Source organism: Netta rufina (genome assembly GCF_964035555.1).
Source record: "Netta rufina genome assembly, chromosome: 13".
Taxonomy (NCBI): Eukaryota; Metazoa; Chordata; class Aves; order Anseriformes; family Anatidae; genus Netta; species Netta rufina.
In genome coordinates this window covers 6,071,998-6,091,264 of record NC_140136.1, presented here as the reverse complement: position 1 = coordinate 6,091,264, position 19,267 = coordinate 6,071,998, and the positions used below count along the sequence as shown (strand labels likewise).

At 39.9% G+C, this 19,267-nt stretch overlaps 1 protein-coding gene across 1 annotated transcript in view; it reads left to right on the top strand.

Moving 5' to 3' along the window:
- The window catches only part of WWOX (WW domain containing oxidoreductase), a gene marked incomplete at its 5' end in the record, with an annotated part of 506,937 nt that extends 488,053 nt beyond the window's left edge, over window positions 1–18,884 (top strand). The window contains one exon of the mRNA XM_084294419.1: window positions 17,575–18,884. Within this exon, the coding sequence (XP_084150545.1) occupies window positions 17,575–17,763 (189 nt within the window). The 3' untranslated portion in view covers window positions 17,764–18,884. The remainder of the gene's footprint in view (window positions 1–17,574) is intronic.
- Between the last annotated feature and the right edge of the window lie 383 nt (window positions 18,885–19,267).

Below are 19,267 nucleotides of genomic sequence, written 5' to 3'. Positions count from 1 at the left end.
TTCGGAATGATTAAATGAGGCAGAGACAACCTATCTGACATCAAGTGCTGCCACCTTTTATTAGCCCCATACACCGTGCAGAAGGCCAGAAGGCACCAGCCAGATATGCAGGCAAATATAGTATCTCCATGTTCCAGCTTTGCTCAACTGATAATACTCCTGAAAAACAAATTAACTGTGTCTCCTGCAAGAGTTACAATTTGACCTTTTATCCTTTTCAGTGGTGAGATGGATCATCCTAAACCATAGACTAAAGGAACATTTCAGATGACCAGTAACATTCTGAATAATTATTCTTTTACAATAAAAATTCCAAAGACTTGAGATAAGTGGGCTAATTTTGTACCTGAATTGTTTCATAGATGGGACTCCCTATGGAATGTCATTCCTTGAGAAGTCAGCAGGGGTCACTTAAGTTCATTATTTTACAGCAAATTTGCCTTTGGAATTAGAAAGAGTTAAAAATTCTTTAGGTATGTACGTTCTATGCCACTGAGTAATTCTTCCTTCTGCAGTCTGTAGGCTGAAAAAAACAGATCAAAAATATGTAAGGAGTGTTGAATAGTGCAGCTCCAAAACATCATTTGGGTAGAAGATAAATATATTTCACATCACGAACTGAAAAAGATTATGCCACTTAAGAGTAAATGAACTTTGATAGAAATTTATAGTCAAAAGACTGTTCTCCTAGAAGTATATAGCATTACAGCAAAACAGGGGTTAGAGATCTTGTTACAGACCATTATTTTTATTTGTGTGAAGAAAATGGAAAAATGCTGAGGTAGGGTCAACTGGCTGGTACAGACTGAGAAGAATCTCTGCATTTTCTGGGAAGCCAGATACATTTCCATTCTTCCTACTGGAGAGAGCAGGAGAGATGTGTTACCTGTTAAAATAATGCGTTTCACTCTCTTGAAGTGAAATAGTACACGTGCATGCTCATGCTAGAAATGCATGCAGCTCTACTGCACAGGAGTTCAGTGTGTGCATATCCCCTTCCCTCCTTTCAGCCATGTCCGGGCAGTACTGGAGATGCTGTGCTCAGCACCCCTCCTTTGCCCTTACCTCTGGACAGACCATCTTAGATGTTCCCTTGGATGCCTTTGGTTGCTTCTTTAAGGTCTATATAAGAGGATAATTTGAAAGGAAGGCCTATCAAATCTTTGTGTACTCCAGCTGAAATCCTGGAGTGGCTTGTTTTGTCTGTTTTATATTTAAAGTTTTTCACATAGAACAAAATATATTGAAGTTCTAGTGGGATTTCTTTTTTTCCTACTTTTTAATATGGGTTAATCAGGAACTATCTTGAACATCAGCTGGAGGAGTAGCCTGAAGAAAAATTGTCTTTTGTCTTTGTGGTGGGAATGACATTAACTTGTTTATAAGAAGAAAATTAGGCTGATGTCAAGAAAAAAATGTAGGCACACAAAAACTTGAACAGAAAGAGTCACGAAGTTGATTTAAAGCATTGAGTGGCATGTTTGGCCTTGGAAAGATACTTCCCTTAAAGCTGAGTGGGTACCTGCCAGAATAACCTGATGGTGTTTTCTAAACATAGTAAAAAAAAAAAAAAAAAAAAAGACAGAATAGCATGTTTTTTCACCTGCATTATCCAAAGACATCTGCATCTGTTATGTACCTAGAGCAGTTACCTTCTCTAACCTTTTTTCTCTCTCTCTCTCTCTCTTTTTTTTTTTTCTTTTTTTTTTTTTTTTTCCCTGCCTAACTCCTAACTTGATCAGGACACAGTGTTTTCTTGTGGTGGACTTGGCGAGTGTCAGCAGTGCAGGTTCAGTCTCCACAGTTAGTGCCAAGATACTAAGCTGAGCAGTAGGACTCTCTGGGCACCCATTTCACAGCCTCCTCTTCCCTTACACTACAATTTTGTGGCTAAATTAAGTGTGAGCTTCAAGAAAAGGAAGCTAATGGTTTTCACAGATTAGACTGTCTTTTGCCAAAACAGTTAAAGAGGTGCAGGGTCTTAGTGTAATGCCATTGGCATTATTAGTACTGCAGTGCAGAGTGCCAAGGAGCTAGCTGAGGCTGGGAGGAGGTGCTACGGACAAATGAAGAAGGCAATATCAACCCTCTAATCCTTCCAGAGATAGAACATAGAGGGCGTTACACAGAGTTGATCAGGAACACATACATTATTACTATAACAGATGTAAGCAAGATCATTGCACAGAGTAGAAAGAATTGGGTTGGACATAGGTCTGGCCAGATGTGTAAAGGTACAGCTAAGTTGACGCAACTGGGAGCAATGAGTAGACAGCCACCAGCAAAATTCAGTAATGTCCTTCCATACCTTATCTCTACTACCAAATTTACACCTAACTTTCTGGGCTCCTTTTCTTTTTTTTTTCCTGCTATTGATTAATCTGGGTAAGAACATTCTCTTTTTACATTCCTTTTTTCTTTGTTACTTGGTTTGCTGTTGCAGTTTGTTCATTGTATGGTTCTCTTAAAAGAGCAAAGAAAAATTGACATGGAAACTAAAGGCTTAGAATGTAAAGGTTCTTTATAGTCAGAAGAGGTCAAGAAGTGCCATTAGCTCAGTGCACAAAAATTGTTACTAAACATGAGTATGATTTGTACGCGAGGATCTTCATAAGCAGTAAGAAACAATTTCATGAGAAAGCTGCAGGAGGTGTATGCTCAGATGCTTTATTACTGTTCTCTTAATATTTTGAGTGAGCAATTTGTGTATATATATATATATAAGGATGTATGTATACACATACACGTATATTTGAATTTCACTGTTCAGCATAACCTGCTGGCAGGCAATGCCAGTTACCACATCTGTGGGATTACTGTTGCAAATGTACTGATTTCTCAATAATAGTCAAAGTAATCATTCAATCTCCGTTTAACGTGCCTGGATTTAAAATGCAAAACAGCAACATACTTCATGCAAATGTCAACTCTGCCTATGCTCTAGGATGCATGTCCTGGCGAGGAAACAATAAGTTTATTCTTCTCCCCAATTAGACTTTTGTGCAAGGCTCGGTTATGTCTCCAACTATCACGTTGAACACACACTAAAGCAGCACATTAATGTGCCGTTTAATGCTTCTTGGGAATAGATCAAAAGAAGTGTCAGGTGCACTTTGCATTCCTCCCGTGATGTGTCTGAGGCTGGTTTTGTGCCCCCCCCCCGTGCGTTGTTCCCAGCCTGCCGTGCTGCTTGGCCCCTGCCGTCTCCGCTACCTGGAACGGCCAGGGATTTACCGGGACCACTGAAGGTTTTGTCTCGGCTCCCGGCCTCCTAAAGCCAGCAGAGTTGTGCTGTTGCCACCATGAACAGCTTTCGGCCTCTGCTCTTCACTGGGAGAGTTGCTGAAGTCAATCCTGGACAAGAAGACCTATAAACTGAGCATGCTGGAAAGTGGAACTTAATTATTGGAAGTGAACTTGCTTGCCTCTGCTGTAAACTGTTATTATTTTGTTTGCCTGCTTGAGGGAATGTGTCAGAACAGTATTTACCTTTCCTTAGTACCAGCTTGCCTGTTCTACCCATCATTTCTTTTAACATGATTAGCAGATGGACTGGTGGCTCTGTCACTCTAAACTCAGGATGCTTAAAATGTGCAAGAGAGTAGGGAGACAGCTTTCTTTAACAAGCACAGCACCATAATTTCACCAGTCCTGCATTGCTTGGCTTCATAAGGGTGTGTTGCTGGCTGCAGCGCATTGCTAGCACATGGCTCCTGGCAGAGCATGGGTCTAATAACAGCCAAAAGATTGCAGAGTGCATTTAGCATGAGGGGGACAGACAGGATATCCTGGACACCTGCTCAAACACAAGATACTGTGGGGACAGAGGTGAGCCTCCAAAGGTTGCAAAGCTGAGTGGATATGGCATAAAAATGGAAGATAAACAGCAAAGAGGAGGTGTTCAGTGTCAGATATAGGATCAAAGATACATAAATCAGGAGAGAAAGCTAAGGAAAGTATGTGAAAATGGAAGGAGGAACAAACATATGGGGGAAAGAAGAAGCAATAAAGAAGAAATGCTGCCACGTACAAGATGCGATGGATAGGACAAGAAGCTGGAATTTATGCAGAAGTAGAGAAACAATAAGAAGGGTTCAAGTTTTGTAACAAAGTTCATTTCTATATGTTTTTCTCTTTCAAATGGATGCTTTGAATAACTACTGCTTTCATTTCCCGTGAGGCAGAGGTGAATAATAAGTACCTCCACTGGGAATGCCGATCTCCCCAGCATCAGTCATCTGCTTGCAGCCTTACACTCTGGCAGTGCTTTGGCTGAGCAAATTAGCCTGAAGTGTTGTGCCCTTGGCTGGCAAATCCTTTCAACCCGGTTGAACGGACAAAATGAATACCCAGATTGTTCCTATGTCTGTTATTCTCCCATGTTTATCTGGCTGAGCTGTCAGTCAGGCCATTATAACTGTGGTGCACACTCAAATGACTTGTCCACTCACAAAAGCAGAGTCTGATGATGATAAGCTAAACAAAACTGGAGAGCCACTGTTGACAGAGTTGGGGGATCTTGCAAATGTCTCAGGTAAAAGCAGAAATGTGTTTTTGGAAGGTGCAGAAGCAGCTTTTATTAAATGTGTGTAGTTTTGAAGTATTCGCTGGGATTCATTGGCAGAGGATAAATGGGCATATATAATGAACTGGGTTCCTCTCTACTTTAAACAAATTAAGCAGCGTGCAGGAGATTTCTGAAACTCAACCGTAAGGGTATATTGCACTTACTAGAATTAATTAACCTGAAAATACATAATTTACTCATACGGGCTTTGCCAGGCTAGCATGTAGCTGTGATCTGTCATGCACCTGAAGCCTGCAGGAGGAGCAGCAAGCACCCGCAGTGCACATGGTGCCTAGTGCTGAGCTTCGCTAGAAGAGAGCAGCCTAACCTCGGCTGTTGACACAGTTAAGCCTGAGCTTTTCATTTTCCTGCTTCAGTTTTTGAGGTCCCATGGGTGTGCATGTGTCAGGTGCTTGGTCCTCCCTGGGCAGGAAGGATGTCTCGATGAGGGGAGATCATGCTAGAAACTGGGTGTCTTAAATATACAGCTTGTGTGTATGCTGGAAGCAGTAGACAGCACAGGTTAAGGGCTGTGTGAAGGGAGATATATTTCTTTGCGCTTAATTTTTCCACTAAGATCCTGAGCTAAGAGGCAGGACTCAGAGCCACTCCTGATACTAAGTTGATTGCATGACATTAAATAACACAGTGCCTATCTGCAGAATGTGGATATAGCGAAAGCCTTTCTGGTCCTTTAGCCTCATGTTTGTGATCATAGTTAACAAGCTTAAAATTTTCAGATTGTGAACATGAAAGCAGTTTCAGATGCCTGAACAATGAAAGAGTCCCCTGGCTCCTTCCCAGGCAGGGGAACTTACATGTATTTGTTACTGGATTGTCAAAAGGGTTTTCTCTATCATCCCAGTATCCTACTTTCTGCAGGAGAAAGGGAAAAGACCAGCCTGAGTAAGACTTAAATCCTCACAAGTGTCACATGAAGAAGTAGAGGGAAGCTGAAGTAAATGAGGTCCCGTGTCTTGCTGCGGGTTTGTGAGCGATGCACGGTGAGTGGAGAGATGCTGCTGAGAGCACGGCACGGTGCGGCAGCATCTCTTTTATCAGCAGCTGTGCCTTCACAGTCCCAAGCCCAGTAGCCTTGTTGGCTGTGATGATAACTGTAACGGATGGTACAGCTATTTTTCATCAAATGCTTGTTAGTCAATTTATTAGATTCCTAATATACTAATGCACTCATTTGGCAGGCGTCTCAGCAAACGAGACTTGCAGTGGAGTGTACTCATTCAAAGTCACGGTAACTCGCAGGTTGCTGATTTCTCATCAGCACTCAGAAGATAATTTGCAAATGTGCCATTTATCATTATGCGCTTTGTAGAAGCAGATCTCATGAATGGGATAAGCAGATGAGAGTCTAATATTGAACATTTCCTTCCCAAACACCATTACCAGCTTCTACAGTATTATGTTTTATATATATTGCGAATACTACACCTAAATGTGCGCCTGAGTTTGAGTGTGCTCGTGAAATAGCTGGGGATATGGTTTTTTAAGGATGGCTAATGGACTCATTGATCCCTCTGCTGAGGAACATGGAGTTGGAGTAGATTAGACATTGTCTGGTGAAAGAATTAAGGCTTTTATTTGTAACAGTTTAAGAAGTGATGGGCATATGTGGACTTTTCACCATAAAAAGCCACCACTAACTTTCCAGATTTCCTTTACTCACTGGAAATATAATCATCCATGAAAAGCCACCGGTAAAGCCAACAAAAGGATTATTCAGAGGCTTGATGGTAAGGGTTGTATGGGAGGCGGTTGCCAAAGGACTGCTTTTCTTCCACAGCCAAAACTACTTGCTGTATGGATGCTCTGACCTGTGCTGCTGTTTGCCACTGCATTTGACTTTGTGCTGGTGACTGCTTTTTATTCACCTGTTCACTTCTACTGGGAAGAACTTTAAATTCACAATAGCCATGAGATCAGTCTGAAAATGCAATTCCTGTCTCCTCTTGTGACATTCAGAGTGGAAGCCCTGCATACAAATCATCGCTACTTATTTTTTCGTCTGCAGATGTGATTGTATTAAAAGAAAGGTGTGACAAGGAGCCCAGCGTAGGAAGGAGCCCTTCTGCCAAATCGCTCTGTGTTTAGCACTGCTGCGAGTGTAACAGCAGCGCTCTACCGCTGCTCTCCAGCAGAGCCAGGAAACCATGCAAAGATATTGATAATTGATTCCATTTTATATAAGTTAAAAACCAGCTTTTCCCTCCTAGTGTGAAGGTAATGGGTTTTGTCTGTAGAAAGATAATAATCCTATGAACCATTTCTACGCCCTCTATTAAAGAATAGTACAGCTTGCACTTGAACATAATGCCCATGTCAGCTCAGCTTTTTAGATATTCATCTTAAAAGAATCTTCAAGGACTGGAAAGAGATCTTCCTGAGACACTGAGTTAAGTTTGAGGAACTTAAAAAGTCATGAAGATCCTGTCAATTAATGTGTTTATTCTTATACATCTACTCTGGGAAAAGCATCCCCAAACATGAAAGCTGTTTTCTTTCGATTAAAAAGTTGTCATTGCATTTAGTTTCTGTAGATAATGCAGAGGGGATTTTTTTTTTCCTTACCATACTGAGATATAAATACATCTTTTTTCTTCTTACCGATTTCCTCCCAGGAATCTTCATTTATTGCAAGAAAAAAAAAAAGAAAAAATAATAATAAAAAAAAAAAGAAGGAAAAAGAGAGCTAAATTGAAACCTTGCTGCCAAATTTGTATGCAGGGGATGACTTGATTTATAAGCTTAGGTAATTTCATTTTTGTTCGCACTCCTTCAATTGAAAGGCTCCCACAAACAGTGTTACAGCACTGAAGGGAAGAGATGGGGAAATTTATCAAGCTATTTATCAAATTATTTTCACAGTCTGTCAAAGTCATAAGCATGCTGGAAAAGAAACATAAAGAGTGTGTTCAAACAGAAAGGCATGTCTGAGTGAGCAGCCGGACTGCGGGCTACCTTGCCAGCATAGCTGAAGAGCAAAGAAACAGCCAAAGAGATGGCATCTGCCCTGAAACTCCGTCCTGGCATGAGCAGTATTAGATACTTATTTGATGGATGAAAAAATAGAATAGAAAACATTATGAAACAGAGGGAGGGATGGGAGTGAAGGGGATAGATTTGCCCCCTCTTTAGGTGGCCCATGAGCCTCCGTTGAGGTTTACCAATGGGGCTGGTGTGGAATCTAAATGGGGCACAACCTTGGCAGGGGAGGGAATTGCATCCTGAGACAGGACACTGCACTTACACTGCCCTGGTGTATGCAGCCTTGATAGTGGGTCTTGGGAGACAAACGCTGAGAAAGCAGGAAAAAAAATAAACAGAAAAACAACTGAGATAGAAGAAACCAGTCTAGTAAGAAATCTTTAATTTCTAATGAGCTTTAAAGGGTTTGAGAGAATTGATTTTTTTTAACAAACCAGTTCAAGTACATGCCTTCAGATTATAAAAGTACCTGAAATTGCCTAGAATATCAACATGCATAGCTGGTTCGTATTTACATATATTTACACAGGAAAACAAGAGAAAGATCTACAGTTATTTACAGTCTACATAGGAGAAGAGAAAGGCAGCATAATTGTATTTCCTAAAATACAGTAGTTGAATAGTCAGCACATGCATATTAAGATATATTTGCATGATAGAACGCAAATGTTTTAAGACCTTTTTAACTCCCTATGCTAAGGTATAGCATAATAAAGGTAATTTTTTTTTTGTTTTGTTTTGTTTCTAGTCTATTTGCATCAAGTGCTTTAAAATGTTCACTAACACAGCGGCAGCATTATTTACCCTGGCAATTAAAGCAACAGTACACACGATAATTTCCTACTAACTAGCAACAAGCTGCTGGTGAATGAAATATCTATTGTTTCTCATTATCCATCGACCAACATACAGGGATCTCTCCTTGTAAAGGCAGTGCCTAAGCTATCACCATTAATTATAGAAGTAATATAAATGAGACTCTACAGTATGTACTAAATGAAATATTAACAAGGCTAGTGTCTTTGAGCCTGAAAGATGCACTAACAGGGCACACTTTACAGCAGGCTATCTATGAAAATCACACATACATAATACAGGAGTGCCTGGCTTACAGCTCTAAGCCTAGACGTTAGAGGCCTGTTTACTAGATCTGTATTATTGCAAAATACATTCCCTTAATTAGTTTCTGGAAGACAGAGTTGGTAGTTAATTTTTTTACCATGATATGTCCCCAACATCACACCCTGTGGTTTCTGAATGCATTGTATTACAGAATTTCTTGTGTGTGTATGTATCAACAGATGAAAAACAGTCTTTATCTTTAAAACCTAAACAAACGGCTTGTCAAATATTTGTCCCAAAAGGTCACTTGCTTAAAAAGCATTGCATTTTGTGGGGTTGTTTCACTCATATCTAAAATCAAAGTCAATCTAAAAAATTATCTATGCAATGAAGAAGGAAGCACAATGTCAGTATTGTGATGGCATTCATTGCAATACTGCATATGAAGAGAGTCTAAATTTTGACTAGTAGTAGTATTAAAAAGCTATATAAATATATACAGCATATACAGTACTGTTTGTGTACATACATTTATATAAAGTATCTATATAATTAAAGTTAGGTACAGCAAAAACAAAGCATTTCAAATTAGCAGAAGTTAATAACAGAAGTGATTTCAACAAATTTCTCATTTACATATGTCCAAACACCAGCCGACCCTATTCTGTTGACTGAGTTACAGCAGCATATCTAACCTGGCTTTTTGGCAGGGGATGTTTATTGTCAACAACCTGCTTGCCCTACTCTTTAAGTTACACTTGCCCTGAAGAACATGGGCTCAGCTGGTAGAATATGCATTTCAGGATGATTTCCAGTATCCTGAATAGGGTTTCCATTTTTGGCATGTTGGGAGTTGTGTTTGTATAAATGTACATCACAAAATCTCAATCACTGAGCAGGGATTTACAGCTCCTGATGGTGCTGCTGTGATGCCCAAGGGCACTGACTCCCTCTTGCCTGCTGTTCGCTCCTCGTTCAGCCAACCAGGGTTGGCACACGGGGCAGAGGACAAGCAAGGGACAGCAGCCTGATCACAGCCTTATCCTGTTGCATTCTGAAATAAACACCGAAAATTTCCCTCAGGGATGTTTCCCAAACTTAGACTTGAAGAGAAGCATGCAGTACCACACCACTGCTCCATACTATCCTGTACGTCATGGTATAGTGAGAGCAGCAGTGCTGGATAGTAGCAATTTGCATGCAGTGTTCAAAACCGACGCTTCAGTGGAGTGATGATGTTTTAAAAGTGTAAATCAGGTGTGAACGGGAGTTCAGTAGGCAGCAGAAGAAAATTCAGAAGTGATCTGAGAGGAAATGTGATGTCGGTAAAAGGCCAGTGAGCAGCCTGTGGGCGTGCTGCTGCTCTTGCCGTTGAAATGCTGGTCGAGCAAGGTAAAGCCATATGCTTCATTACAGTTTTTGAAGCTTAAGATGGCTCTGTGTCAGGCTTGAAAGAATTTCAGAAACTAATTGTGGACTTCAACACAGAAAAAGAAAAGAATTGGGTGTTGGTAGGACCCAACTCCCTTCCAGGTGCTGCAAAAAGAGCAGTAGTGTTGCATAGACACAGGTGTCTGAGGGTGTCTTAAATGTTTGATGTTTTTATCTGAGATGTCTACGAGAGGCTAGCAAATATGATTCCAGACCTGTGGGAAATGTGTGCCCTTCTGGAGGACAGCTGCAGAGCACGCAGGATTTCCCAAGGCAGATGTTTTAAGATCCCTGTGTTAGGGGAATCCCACCCCTGGTATGCCATGATTACTCTTTCTAGGATATGCAAAGTGTGGGAGAGACGAACTCATGGACCTCCTTTTGAAGGGATATAGGACTCTAAAGCATCCATTTATGGAGACCCCCGTGGTACTTTGGCTAATAAGAGTGCTACCAAGTTCTCAGTGAGCTGGACCAAAACAAACAAGTAGAGAGGAAAGAGACCAGAATGGAGCCTGGTGTAGCAGACATCTTCACACGTTAAAGAAGGGAGTTTATACAATAGAGAAAAATAAGCATGATTTCAAAAGGTACTTACATTTTTATCAGCTATTTTTCCAACCTTGTTCTAAATCTTCTAAGCATTTTAACAACGGTTTATAATACAACACTATACTTACACAGTGCTTTTCAGCAGTAGATGTGGAAGCACGCCATAAATATTAACTAGTCCTCACAACACCCCTGTGAGGTGGGTAAATCTTAGTACTCTCCCCATCTTACTGATGGGAAAAGTGAGGTACATGGAGTTGAAGTGACTTTTCCAAGTTGACTCCAGAAGTAAAGGTCAAAATAAGAAAACCAGCCCAGTGCTCCTTCCTGCCTGGATGTCCTGTGTTGTATTATTTTTTTTTCCTGTGGAGTGATTGCAGACGATCTGTTTGACACTGTTGGAGGATAGAAGTTTTCAAGCACTATCATTGCCATAATTGAGAACATATGGGGTGTTGCATAACACAAACAACATGGTGCAGTGTCAAAATACATTTATTACAATGGACACATTTTCTTTTGCGAAGTTAAAACCCAGAATGTGAGTTAAATATAGCTGCATATATTGAATAGTTTAAATAATCACTAGGTCTTAATGCCTCAGCAGTTGAAAACAAATCCTCTTTCGTGAACTACTGCAGTTTCCTTACTCAAAGAATATAGCACATTTATCTTCTATAATGTATGTAAAGAATACTGTAAATGCATAAAGGTCTTAATGACGCTAAGAAAAGTTACAGCTTGAAACCAACTATGCTTTGTAAGTAGAGAAGTTGTTAGAGTTTTGAGTCTTTGTAGTTAAGAATTAATTGAAAAAGATACATCAGAGAAAAAACAAAAAACAAAACAAAACAAACAAACAAACAAACAAACAAAAAAAAAAAAACAACAAAAAAAAACAGACCTTATAGATTTGGGTTTATCCGTTGTATTATCTTCTAAGAGACGTTTTGCTGGTTTAAATGTGGTGATGGGGGAAGGGGAGGTGGTTGAGAATCTCTGGTTTAGATGTGGTTCGGTGAGACCTTTCAAAAGACTGCAATTACAGAGTCAGTTCAGGTCACGTTTTCCTGCTGGCACTTGGGTGGAGAAGGGACTTGAAGTCAACTGAGCCTGATTTATTTATTGAATCATATTTGGCAGTTCCAAAGTTGTATATTTATTTTTTTTTTAGTTGCAGCTATGATTTTAGTTTGTCGTACTCACCCAAAGGAGCAAAGGCAGGTCTCAGTTTCGTATTTCTGGGCTGAAAAAGCAATTAGGGAATCCTATTTTCTTACAGGAGGATAGTGCATATATATTGCGAGCATTACTCAGAAGATAATAATGCATCCAGGATTGCTCTGAGTAAGAGGACTGCAGCAGGAAGGATTTTTCTGTAATCTCCTGTGCAAGGCTAGAACTCATTCACTGCCTTGTACGGAGGGTAGCTGCCCCTTGCAGCTCTGAGATACCGGCTAGGAAACTGAGTGAAGTAACACTTGGCATTGAGAAGCCGGTCCCTCTGCTACGACAGTTGAATGAGGACATACGGATTTTAGACTTAGTAGTGTTTTTCTGAAGGTAGCTTGATGGGAGAAAGTACAGACTCAGCTCATCTGTAGAAACATTTTACCATTACTGAGAAAGGAATAAGTATATTTGGAGAATAACTGCACCAAATCCCAGCTGTGGCTTGCTGCACATCCCAAATAGAAACATCTGTATTCGGAGTGTGGTTTACTTCCAGGAGACCAGCCAATGTCAGCTGCCAAGATGCTGGTGGCAGGAGGCACCACACTGCACCAGGCGCCGGTGGCAAGCGGCAGAGAGGCACAAGCCACAGGCAACCGCAGATCTGTGTCGGAGGAGGTGGTGGACCTGAGCTGGTTGACACCGGGTGAAGATGAAGCTTGAGGAGCAGAGAACTTCAGCTGTAATTTTAGAGTTTGGCATTGGCAATTTGCTCCATCTTGTTTGCTTTTCCAAGATTATCTATTTCACACCAAATTGGTAAATGAGCATGGCTGACGCCAGCTGGTGAACTGAAACTCCCGCTCTCACGGAGTGGATCTGGACTTTTTGGAGGGCTTTTCAGAGGCACAGCGAAGGAGTGGGAGACCCTGTTTGTGTTATGGTCTGTAATATGAGTGTGCTCCCCCATCTTCACTCCGCTGTGCAGTAAGTGATTCCACTATAAGTGATCTGTTCACAATGCAGTTGTGTTGAGCTAGTATTTTTGTGCTAGGGATGTGTTTGCTTTGTCTAATGGTCCTGGGATGAATAACAGGAAGAGCCTGAAGAGTTTTGAGGAAGCAGTTGCCTTTTTGTTTCACTTGGGCTGCTTGCTTTGAATCTGGACCTTGTCACAAATGCTCGCCTCTCTTGTCATTGTGAATTCACCTCCTTCCACTGGCCATCTTTTAAAATGTGCTGCATTAAACTTAACCTCAGGCTACTGAGATAACTTGCCTTAATACTTAATTTTTCATAATAAAATAAATAAATAAATAACTCTTTTTCAGGGAAGCTGATTCCATCTCGCTGGTAGGCAATGTCACATGCTATCTGTATGCCCTTAACAGAGTTTAGAGTGGATCTTATTCATTTGTAGTTGATATGTATACAGATAATTTATGGCTTTGTTTCTATTATTTATATACTTCATACATAAACCTGCTTCAGAACAGGAATCTAATTTTAGAAAGTAAACATGCATTTGAAAGTAGACAAATTTGAAAACTAAACATTAACTGTGTAATATGTTTTCTTATCAGGTACATAAATGGTATCTTAGAATACTAACGGATGCATTACATATATTAATGAGGGTTTTACCGTACGCTGTGTATCAGGAACCCCTTTTCTTTTACTGTTAAGATGTTCAATATTAATTTGTATTCAGCGCCATCAGCTACAAATTGATAGCTCACAGTTATGAGATAAATGCCTATGAACTAGTAGCTAGCTACTTAGTATTTTTATCTCAACAAAGGATTTTGGAAGGATGGACAATTTAGATCTTTCAGCCTCAACTATAAATAAACAGCAACTGCTTTACAAATCCCACCCTGCTGCAGTTTAAGATTGTATTACAAAACTGACAAATGATTTGCGAAGGAGAATGATGAACCCTTATTACTAAGACACTCTTCAACTTAATCCAAAACAAGATTCCCGGGTAATTTTACGTACACTGGAAAGATTGATAGCGTGGTGCTTGCCTAGCAGCTTTCAAATGTTTGCCTGGATCGGAAATGGCATTGAGGCATGATTAAAGATTCAGTTGGGCTTCTCACAAATTCTTTATCCTGTGTATTCATCATTCCAACTCGCTGCCTTTGTTGCAGGTTAAGGAAGGTTGACCCCCAGCCCTGGCGATTAGCACCATATACAACTGACGGACATATGGAAAAAAAATGTTTAGGTTGCCCAGAGCTTTTAGCATTGTTTATCAGTTTAAATTGTTGGGAGCGGGGGCGTTAATCACAATAGATCAGGGAGAGCCTGTGACAACTGACAAGCTCATTGTTTAAGACATTTTTTAACGAAGTTGTTAACATTAATTCTTTTATATAGTACTCTAATCTTCTTCAAATTATGTTCTGACATGGCACAAACCGCTTGTCATTGAAAGTCATTCAACAGTGATTAAAGTGCTCTTTTTATCGGTTTAAGAATGTTTCATCTTGTATCAGCAGTATGGAATTGTTTACTAATTAGATTCCCTAATATCCTCTGCTGTTGTATGCTGATGATATGTGAACAGGAAAGCTGATGAGCAAAAAATTAAAACTTGTTATTAAACAGTCATAAGGCCCAGCATATAAAGATGTCATTCAGAAGATTGTGTTCATAAGGGATAAACAATATTTACTGAGAAACTCAGTGTTCTCACAGCCTGGCTGTGCGTGGGTGGCAGTGCAGGCATTCTGCAGTTATTTGCAGTTCTGGCTCTACCCAGAGGTTTGTGGCATCTGAGTCAAAGATGAAAAGAAGAAGTTGGTCCCTTGGGGACCTTCCCATTGAGCATGGCCTCTGTGGGCTTGCTGGGTGTCCGGCTTTGGGCAGGAGGCTGGGCTGGAGACATCCTGACATCCTGTCCGACCTGAAGCGTTGTTGAGTCCTTTGATACTCATTCCTCTCTGTCCTTGGGCAAGTCACTTAAGTAGAGATCCTCAAATCTCTGGATGCAACTAGCTCGCATTTACCAAAGGAATTTAGATGCTTAAATGGCTTTGGGAATCTGGGATTTACCTTCTGTTTCATAGTTTTGTCATCATCAAACTCATAGGCTTGATGAGTTCACTTTTTTTCATTCTCTGATATTAAAGCTTTACCCTCTGTCAACAAAGGGATAAATATGACTGCATTTCTCTTAAGTAATAAAAAGGTATTTCTCTGTCAATGATAGAACCATTGAACTTTTTTTTTTTTTTCTACCAAAACACCCAACACAATTGAAACATTTAGAAAGACAGAAAGATACACACAGCCAAAAAGCAAATGGCACATTGCTTACATCCAGTCCTCAGCGAAACACTGGAGGCATCACATGATAAAGTGCTTTGGGCTTCCAGCCACATAATCTTTTATCGCTTAAAGTAAATATCCTACACTCACACAGGGAAAACTATTCTCTTCTTTCGGAGTTTAGGCTGTGTCAGTGTTTGAGGTATAAAGCACTGCTGTTATGCTGTAGGATGTCTGCCTGCTCAGAATTTTTAAAATCATCAAATTTGACTCTTTTGAAGAGATAAATTATTATTTGGTTTGGATTTTAAACTGTTCTGATAAACTTTCATTTTATGAATTAGCTAATTTTTATTAAAGCTATCCTGAGTTTAGCTAGGCTGGACGGATGCTTTTCAGCAATAGCTTAAGGGCTCTCACTCTGCATTGAGCACGTTAGTTTAATTTTACCTTTCTAATAAAAGTCCAGTTGAATTGCTTGCAAAAACTAATAATAACACTCTTCAGGGGCTTTGAATCATTCTAAACTGCTGAATACAGTGATCATACCTGTGCTGTGAAGCTTTATAAGATAGTTCAAATGAGCATAACAATTTTATTGTTCTCTGTTAATGTTATTTTTAGTAGAACTCTTGCATTTCTTCTCCTGCTTGTAAGATACTTTCTCTTTTTTAAAAAAGATATTGATTTAATAAGAGGATCACTAACTTTAAAAATATTTTGGTCTGGTGGTAAATATATGCCTTTCAACATTCTTAATACAGACAGGTTTGGTTTACCTTGTTATAGGAGATCATTTCTAAGCTGTGGAGTCATCATTATCAGTTTAATCCCATCTTCTGAGGAAAATGCATATCTTGCAAACAAATGTGCCTTTCTTTACAGTTACAAAATCAAGAAGCATCAGTTAAGGAGAATTGGGGCTTTTTAGAATGGTTGCTGCCCTTGAAGGATAAGAATGCAAAACAGAGGTCTTTTGCAGGTTGACCCCCTAACAGCACCCTGAGTTTTCCTTTTTGTGACACTGAAAGGCAGGAGAAAACAAAAACAGAAATGGAGGAAAATCATGAGAGGTTGAAGCTTATTCGCTTTCCCCATTAAATTATCCTAATGTGGCAACATCCAATTTCTCTTCGTTTACTTTTTCTATCATAGTTGGCAGCCTCTTTATTCTGATTCCTATCAGCTCATAATTAGTTACCACAGAAAGGACTAAGATGCACATAAATAATCATAAGATGCCAGATAAACTCTATCGGTTTTAAATTAGGGTTGTGTGCAGTGTCTTGCTACGTGCTCTCACCTATTATTTTTAATTATAGTTCACAAAGAAAAACAGCTTCTTGCCCTCTTTGCAGCTCTACTGGCACTGTGCTTTCAGTCCAGGCCTTGGAGTACCCCATCCCCTGGGGCGTACTCATCGCTGTCTGAACCTTATGCCCTCCAGCTCCAGGTTTCTGTCAGAGAAATTCAGAGAAATCCATTCTTCCTGTTTGAACGTAAGTTCAGCTGGTATTTAAAAAAAAAAAAAAAAAAAAAAAAGGAAGAAGAAAGAAAAAAAGAATCTCTGCTCCGCAAAAGCCTCTAATCTACCTGCTCCGTTTCTTAAAGCATTATAAGACATGAGAAATGGTTGTTACAGAACAAAAAAAACAAAACAAAAAAAAAAAAAACAAAAAAACAACACACTGGAAAGCCTCGTGTCTCTGCAAAATCAGCCTTCTCTGCCTGCAGCAGGTAAACATTCTTGCGAGGCAATGGTGACAACTGCAACAGTGAAACTGTTGATCAAAGATATACTGGCAGGTTTGGCACAAATCCCGATTGCACTTTGCATTATAGGTCTTAATTGGAGTGCCCAGGTTAATTTTGTACGAGAGGCTTAAAAAACCCAACCAAACAAAATGCATATTCGTGTCAGTCTGCACTGCTTATCAAGGTTAGGAAGTGATGGTGCTCAAGGTGTGTGGTGTTTTCTGAGTTAGAAGGGAAAAGCAGGATGTTTTTAGGTGCTGCCTTTAAACCTGGCTCACCTTTTCTGTTTTCAAGTGCTAGTGGGGAGACCCTCCTGGCACTGACTTAACGTTTTCTTGAAAAGGGGCAAATGAACAGGACAAATTTTTAGACCATCTTTTCCTTTTCTTTTGCTCCAAGAGGAAATGAAAAGAAAAAAGCTCCTCATTAAGCTGTTTAGCAAATAAGTGGCCAGCAGGCAGGGAGGCAACATCTTCAGCAGAGTTTTAGCTGCAATGCATTCACCAGTGCTCTCCTGAGACGCACAGCTCCGATGGACAGCAGCCAAAATGACAAAGATAAAAATCTATCCGTGTGTTTATGTATATATTCACGTAGTTTTTAATCTTTCTTTCTTTCTTTCTTTCTTTCTTTCTTTCTTTCTTTCTTTCTTTCTTTCTTTCTTTCTTTCTTTCTTTCTTTCTTTCTTTCTTTCTTTCTTTCTTTCTTTCTTTCTTTTTTTTTTCTTTTCCTCTTTCTTTTTTTAATTTCAGCAACAAGGAGCTGCCACAACCGTCTACTGCGCCACGGCCGCTGAGCTGGAGGGCCTGGGCGGGATGTACTTCAACAACTGCTGCCGCTGCCTGCCGTCACCGGAGGCTCGGAACGATGCGACGGCCGCAGCCCTGTGGGAACTGAGCGAGAGGCTGATCCAAGAGCGAATTGGCAGGCGGTCCCCGTGACGGCAGGGATCAAAACACACTGCGTGCGTGCACGCTCGGAAACTGCCAGCGCTGGAGCCTGTCCAATCTTATCATCTAGAGGGTTTCCATGTACCTCAGATACAGATTAACCAGTGTTAAATGAAATAATAGCAGTCACAACATAGTGAAAAATGTTAAGTACTAATGGGAAATGGGGAATACGACGGGTTAAAGGGACAATGCAGCTTCCTGGGGCTTAGTTAGTCGTGCTTTTCCTTCTTTTGATTGTAGCCAATTCAAAGTGTAACCTAAGCAGGCATCTTTTATGTTATTTCAGAAAAGCAGTGCTGCAGATATTTTCTGTTGTTTTGATTAATGGGGAGGTATGTAGCCCAATATGGGATTTCCTCTTTATTTTGATAATTACTGTCTGTTAGGCTTTAGGTATCGATCGGGAGATGGTAGTCTTGTTGATTCCTTTTCCCTACAAGAATTTTATTGGGTGTGGCAAATAAAAAGATTATTAAGGAAAGAAATCTTTCCTGCCCTTGACTGCTGGCTGCAAATACATCTGAGCTATCTAGAAAAAGAAAGTGCAAGTAGACATCTGAACAGAAATGGCGAAAATCACAGCTAATTAAATATTTGTTTTGTCTTAAAAGATTACAATAAATGATATGTTGTAAACCATTTCCTAAATACCATAGAGTTAGCAAAGATGATGTCTCCTAAAGAACACACAGGGTGTAATCAGGGGTTTAAGTGGTATTTCCATCCATTTCTCAGTTCACAGTTTTAAGGGTTTTTTTTTTTTTTCTTGGAAAATTCACAGTTTCTCAGTTCTCCTGATACTGTATCCCAATCCAAATCTCTCTATTTTTCTTTCAATTTAAATTTAATAAAACAACATGCTTCCTTGAATATCATCACCTGAAGAGAAAGTTTTTATCTCATTTCTGCAAATGTCTTAGTTCATTTATTATTTTTTTTTTAGAAAAGAAAACTTGAGGAAAAATAAAGAGCTTCTTGTTGATACCAAGAAAACGCTGTTTCTTTTTTTTTTTCTTGTTTCTTTCTGAGTTCATTTTTTTTTATTTTGTGCTTTGTAGCTGTCTTCATGCCGGAACGTTGTCCTAAGCCATCACCAGTCCAGCATCACATTTTCTGCAGACAGAATATAAATAAATAGAAGGAAACATTGTTAATAGAAGCTTATTTGACCCCCTTATTAAATGATTTACTGCTAACAGTCTGCCTTCCACAATTTGTCTTGTCTGGAGTCAGCTGCTGAATAGGTGTCCCAATTGAGGCATGCAGTCACCTGGCAGGAGGAACCACCACATCCTCCCGTTGCAATCCCCACTACATTTACGTGAGGAATTAGGGTAGTGTAACATTAATTAGGGAAGTATAACAGCTTTACTTCATGGTCATATAGTGTTGTGGCTCCTCTATTTTTTATTGTGTGTGTGTGTGTATTTACAGCTAATCTGAGTTTAGTGGGAGCTCTCCTTACGTAGGCACTGTTTGGCCCCCTGTGCAC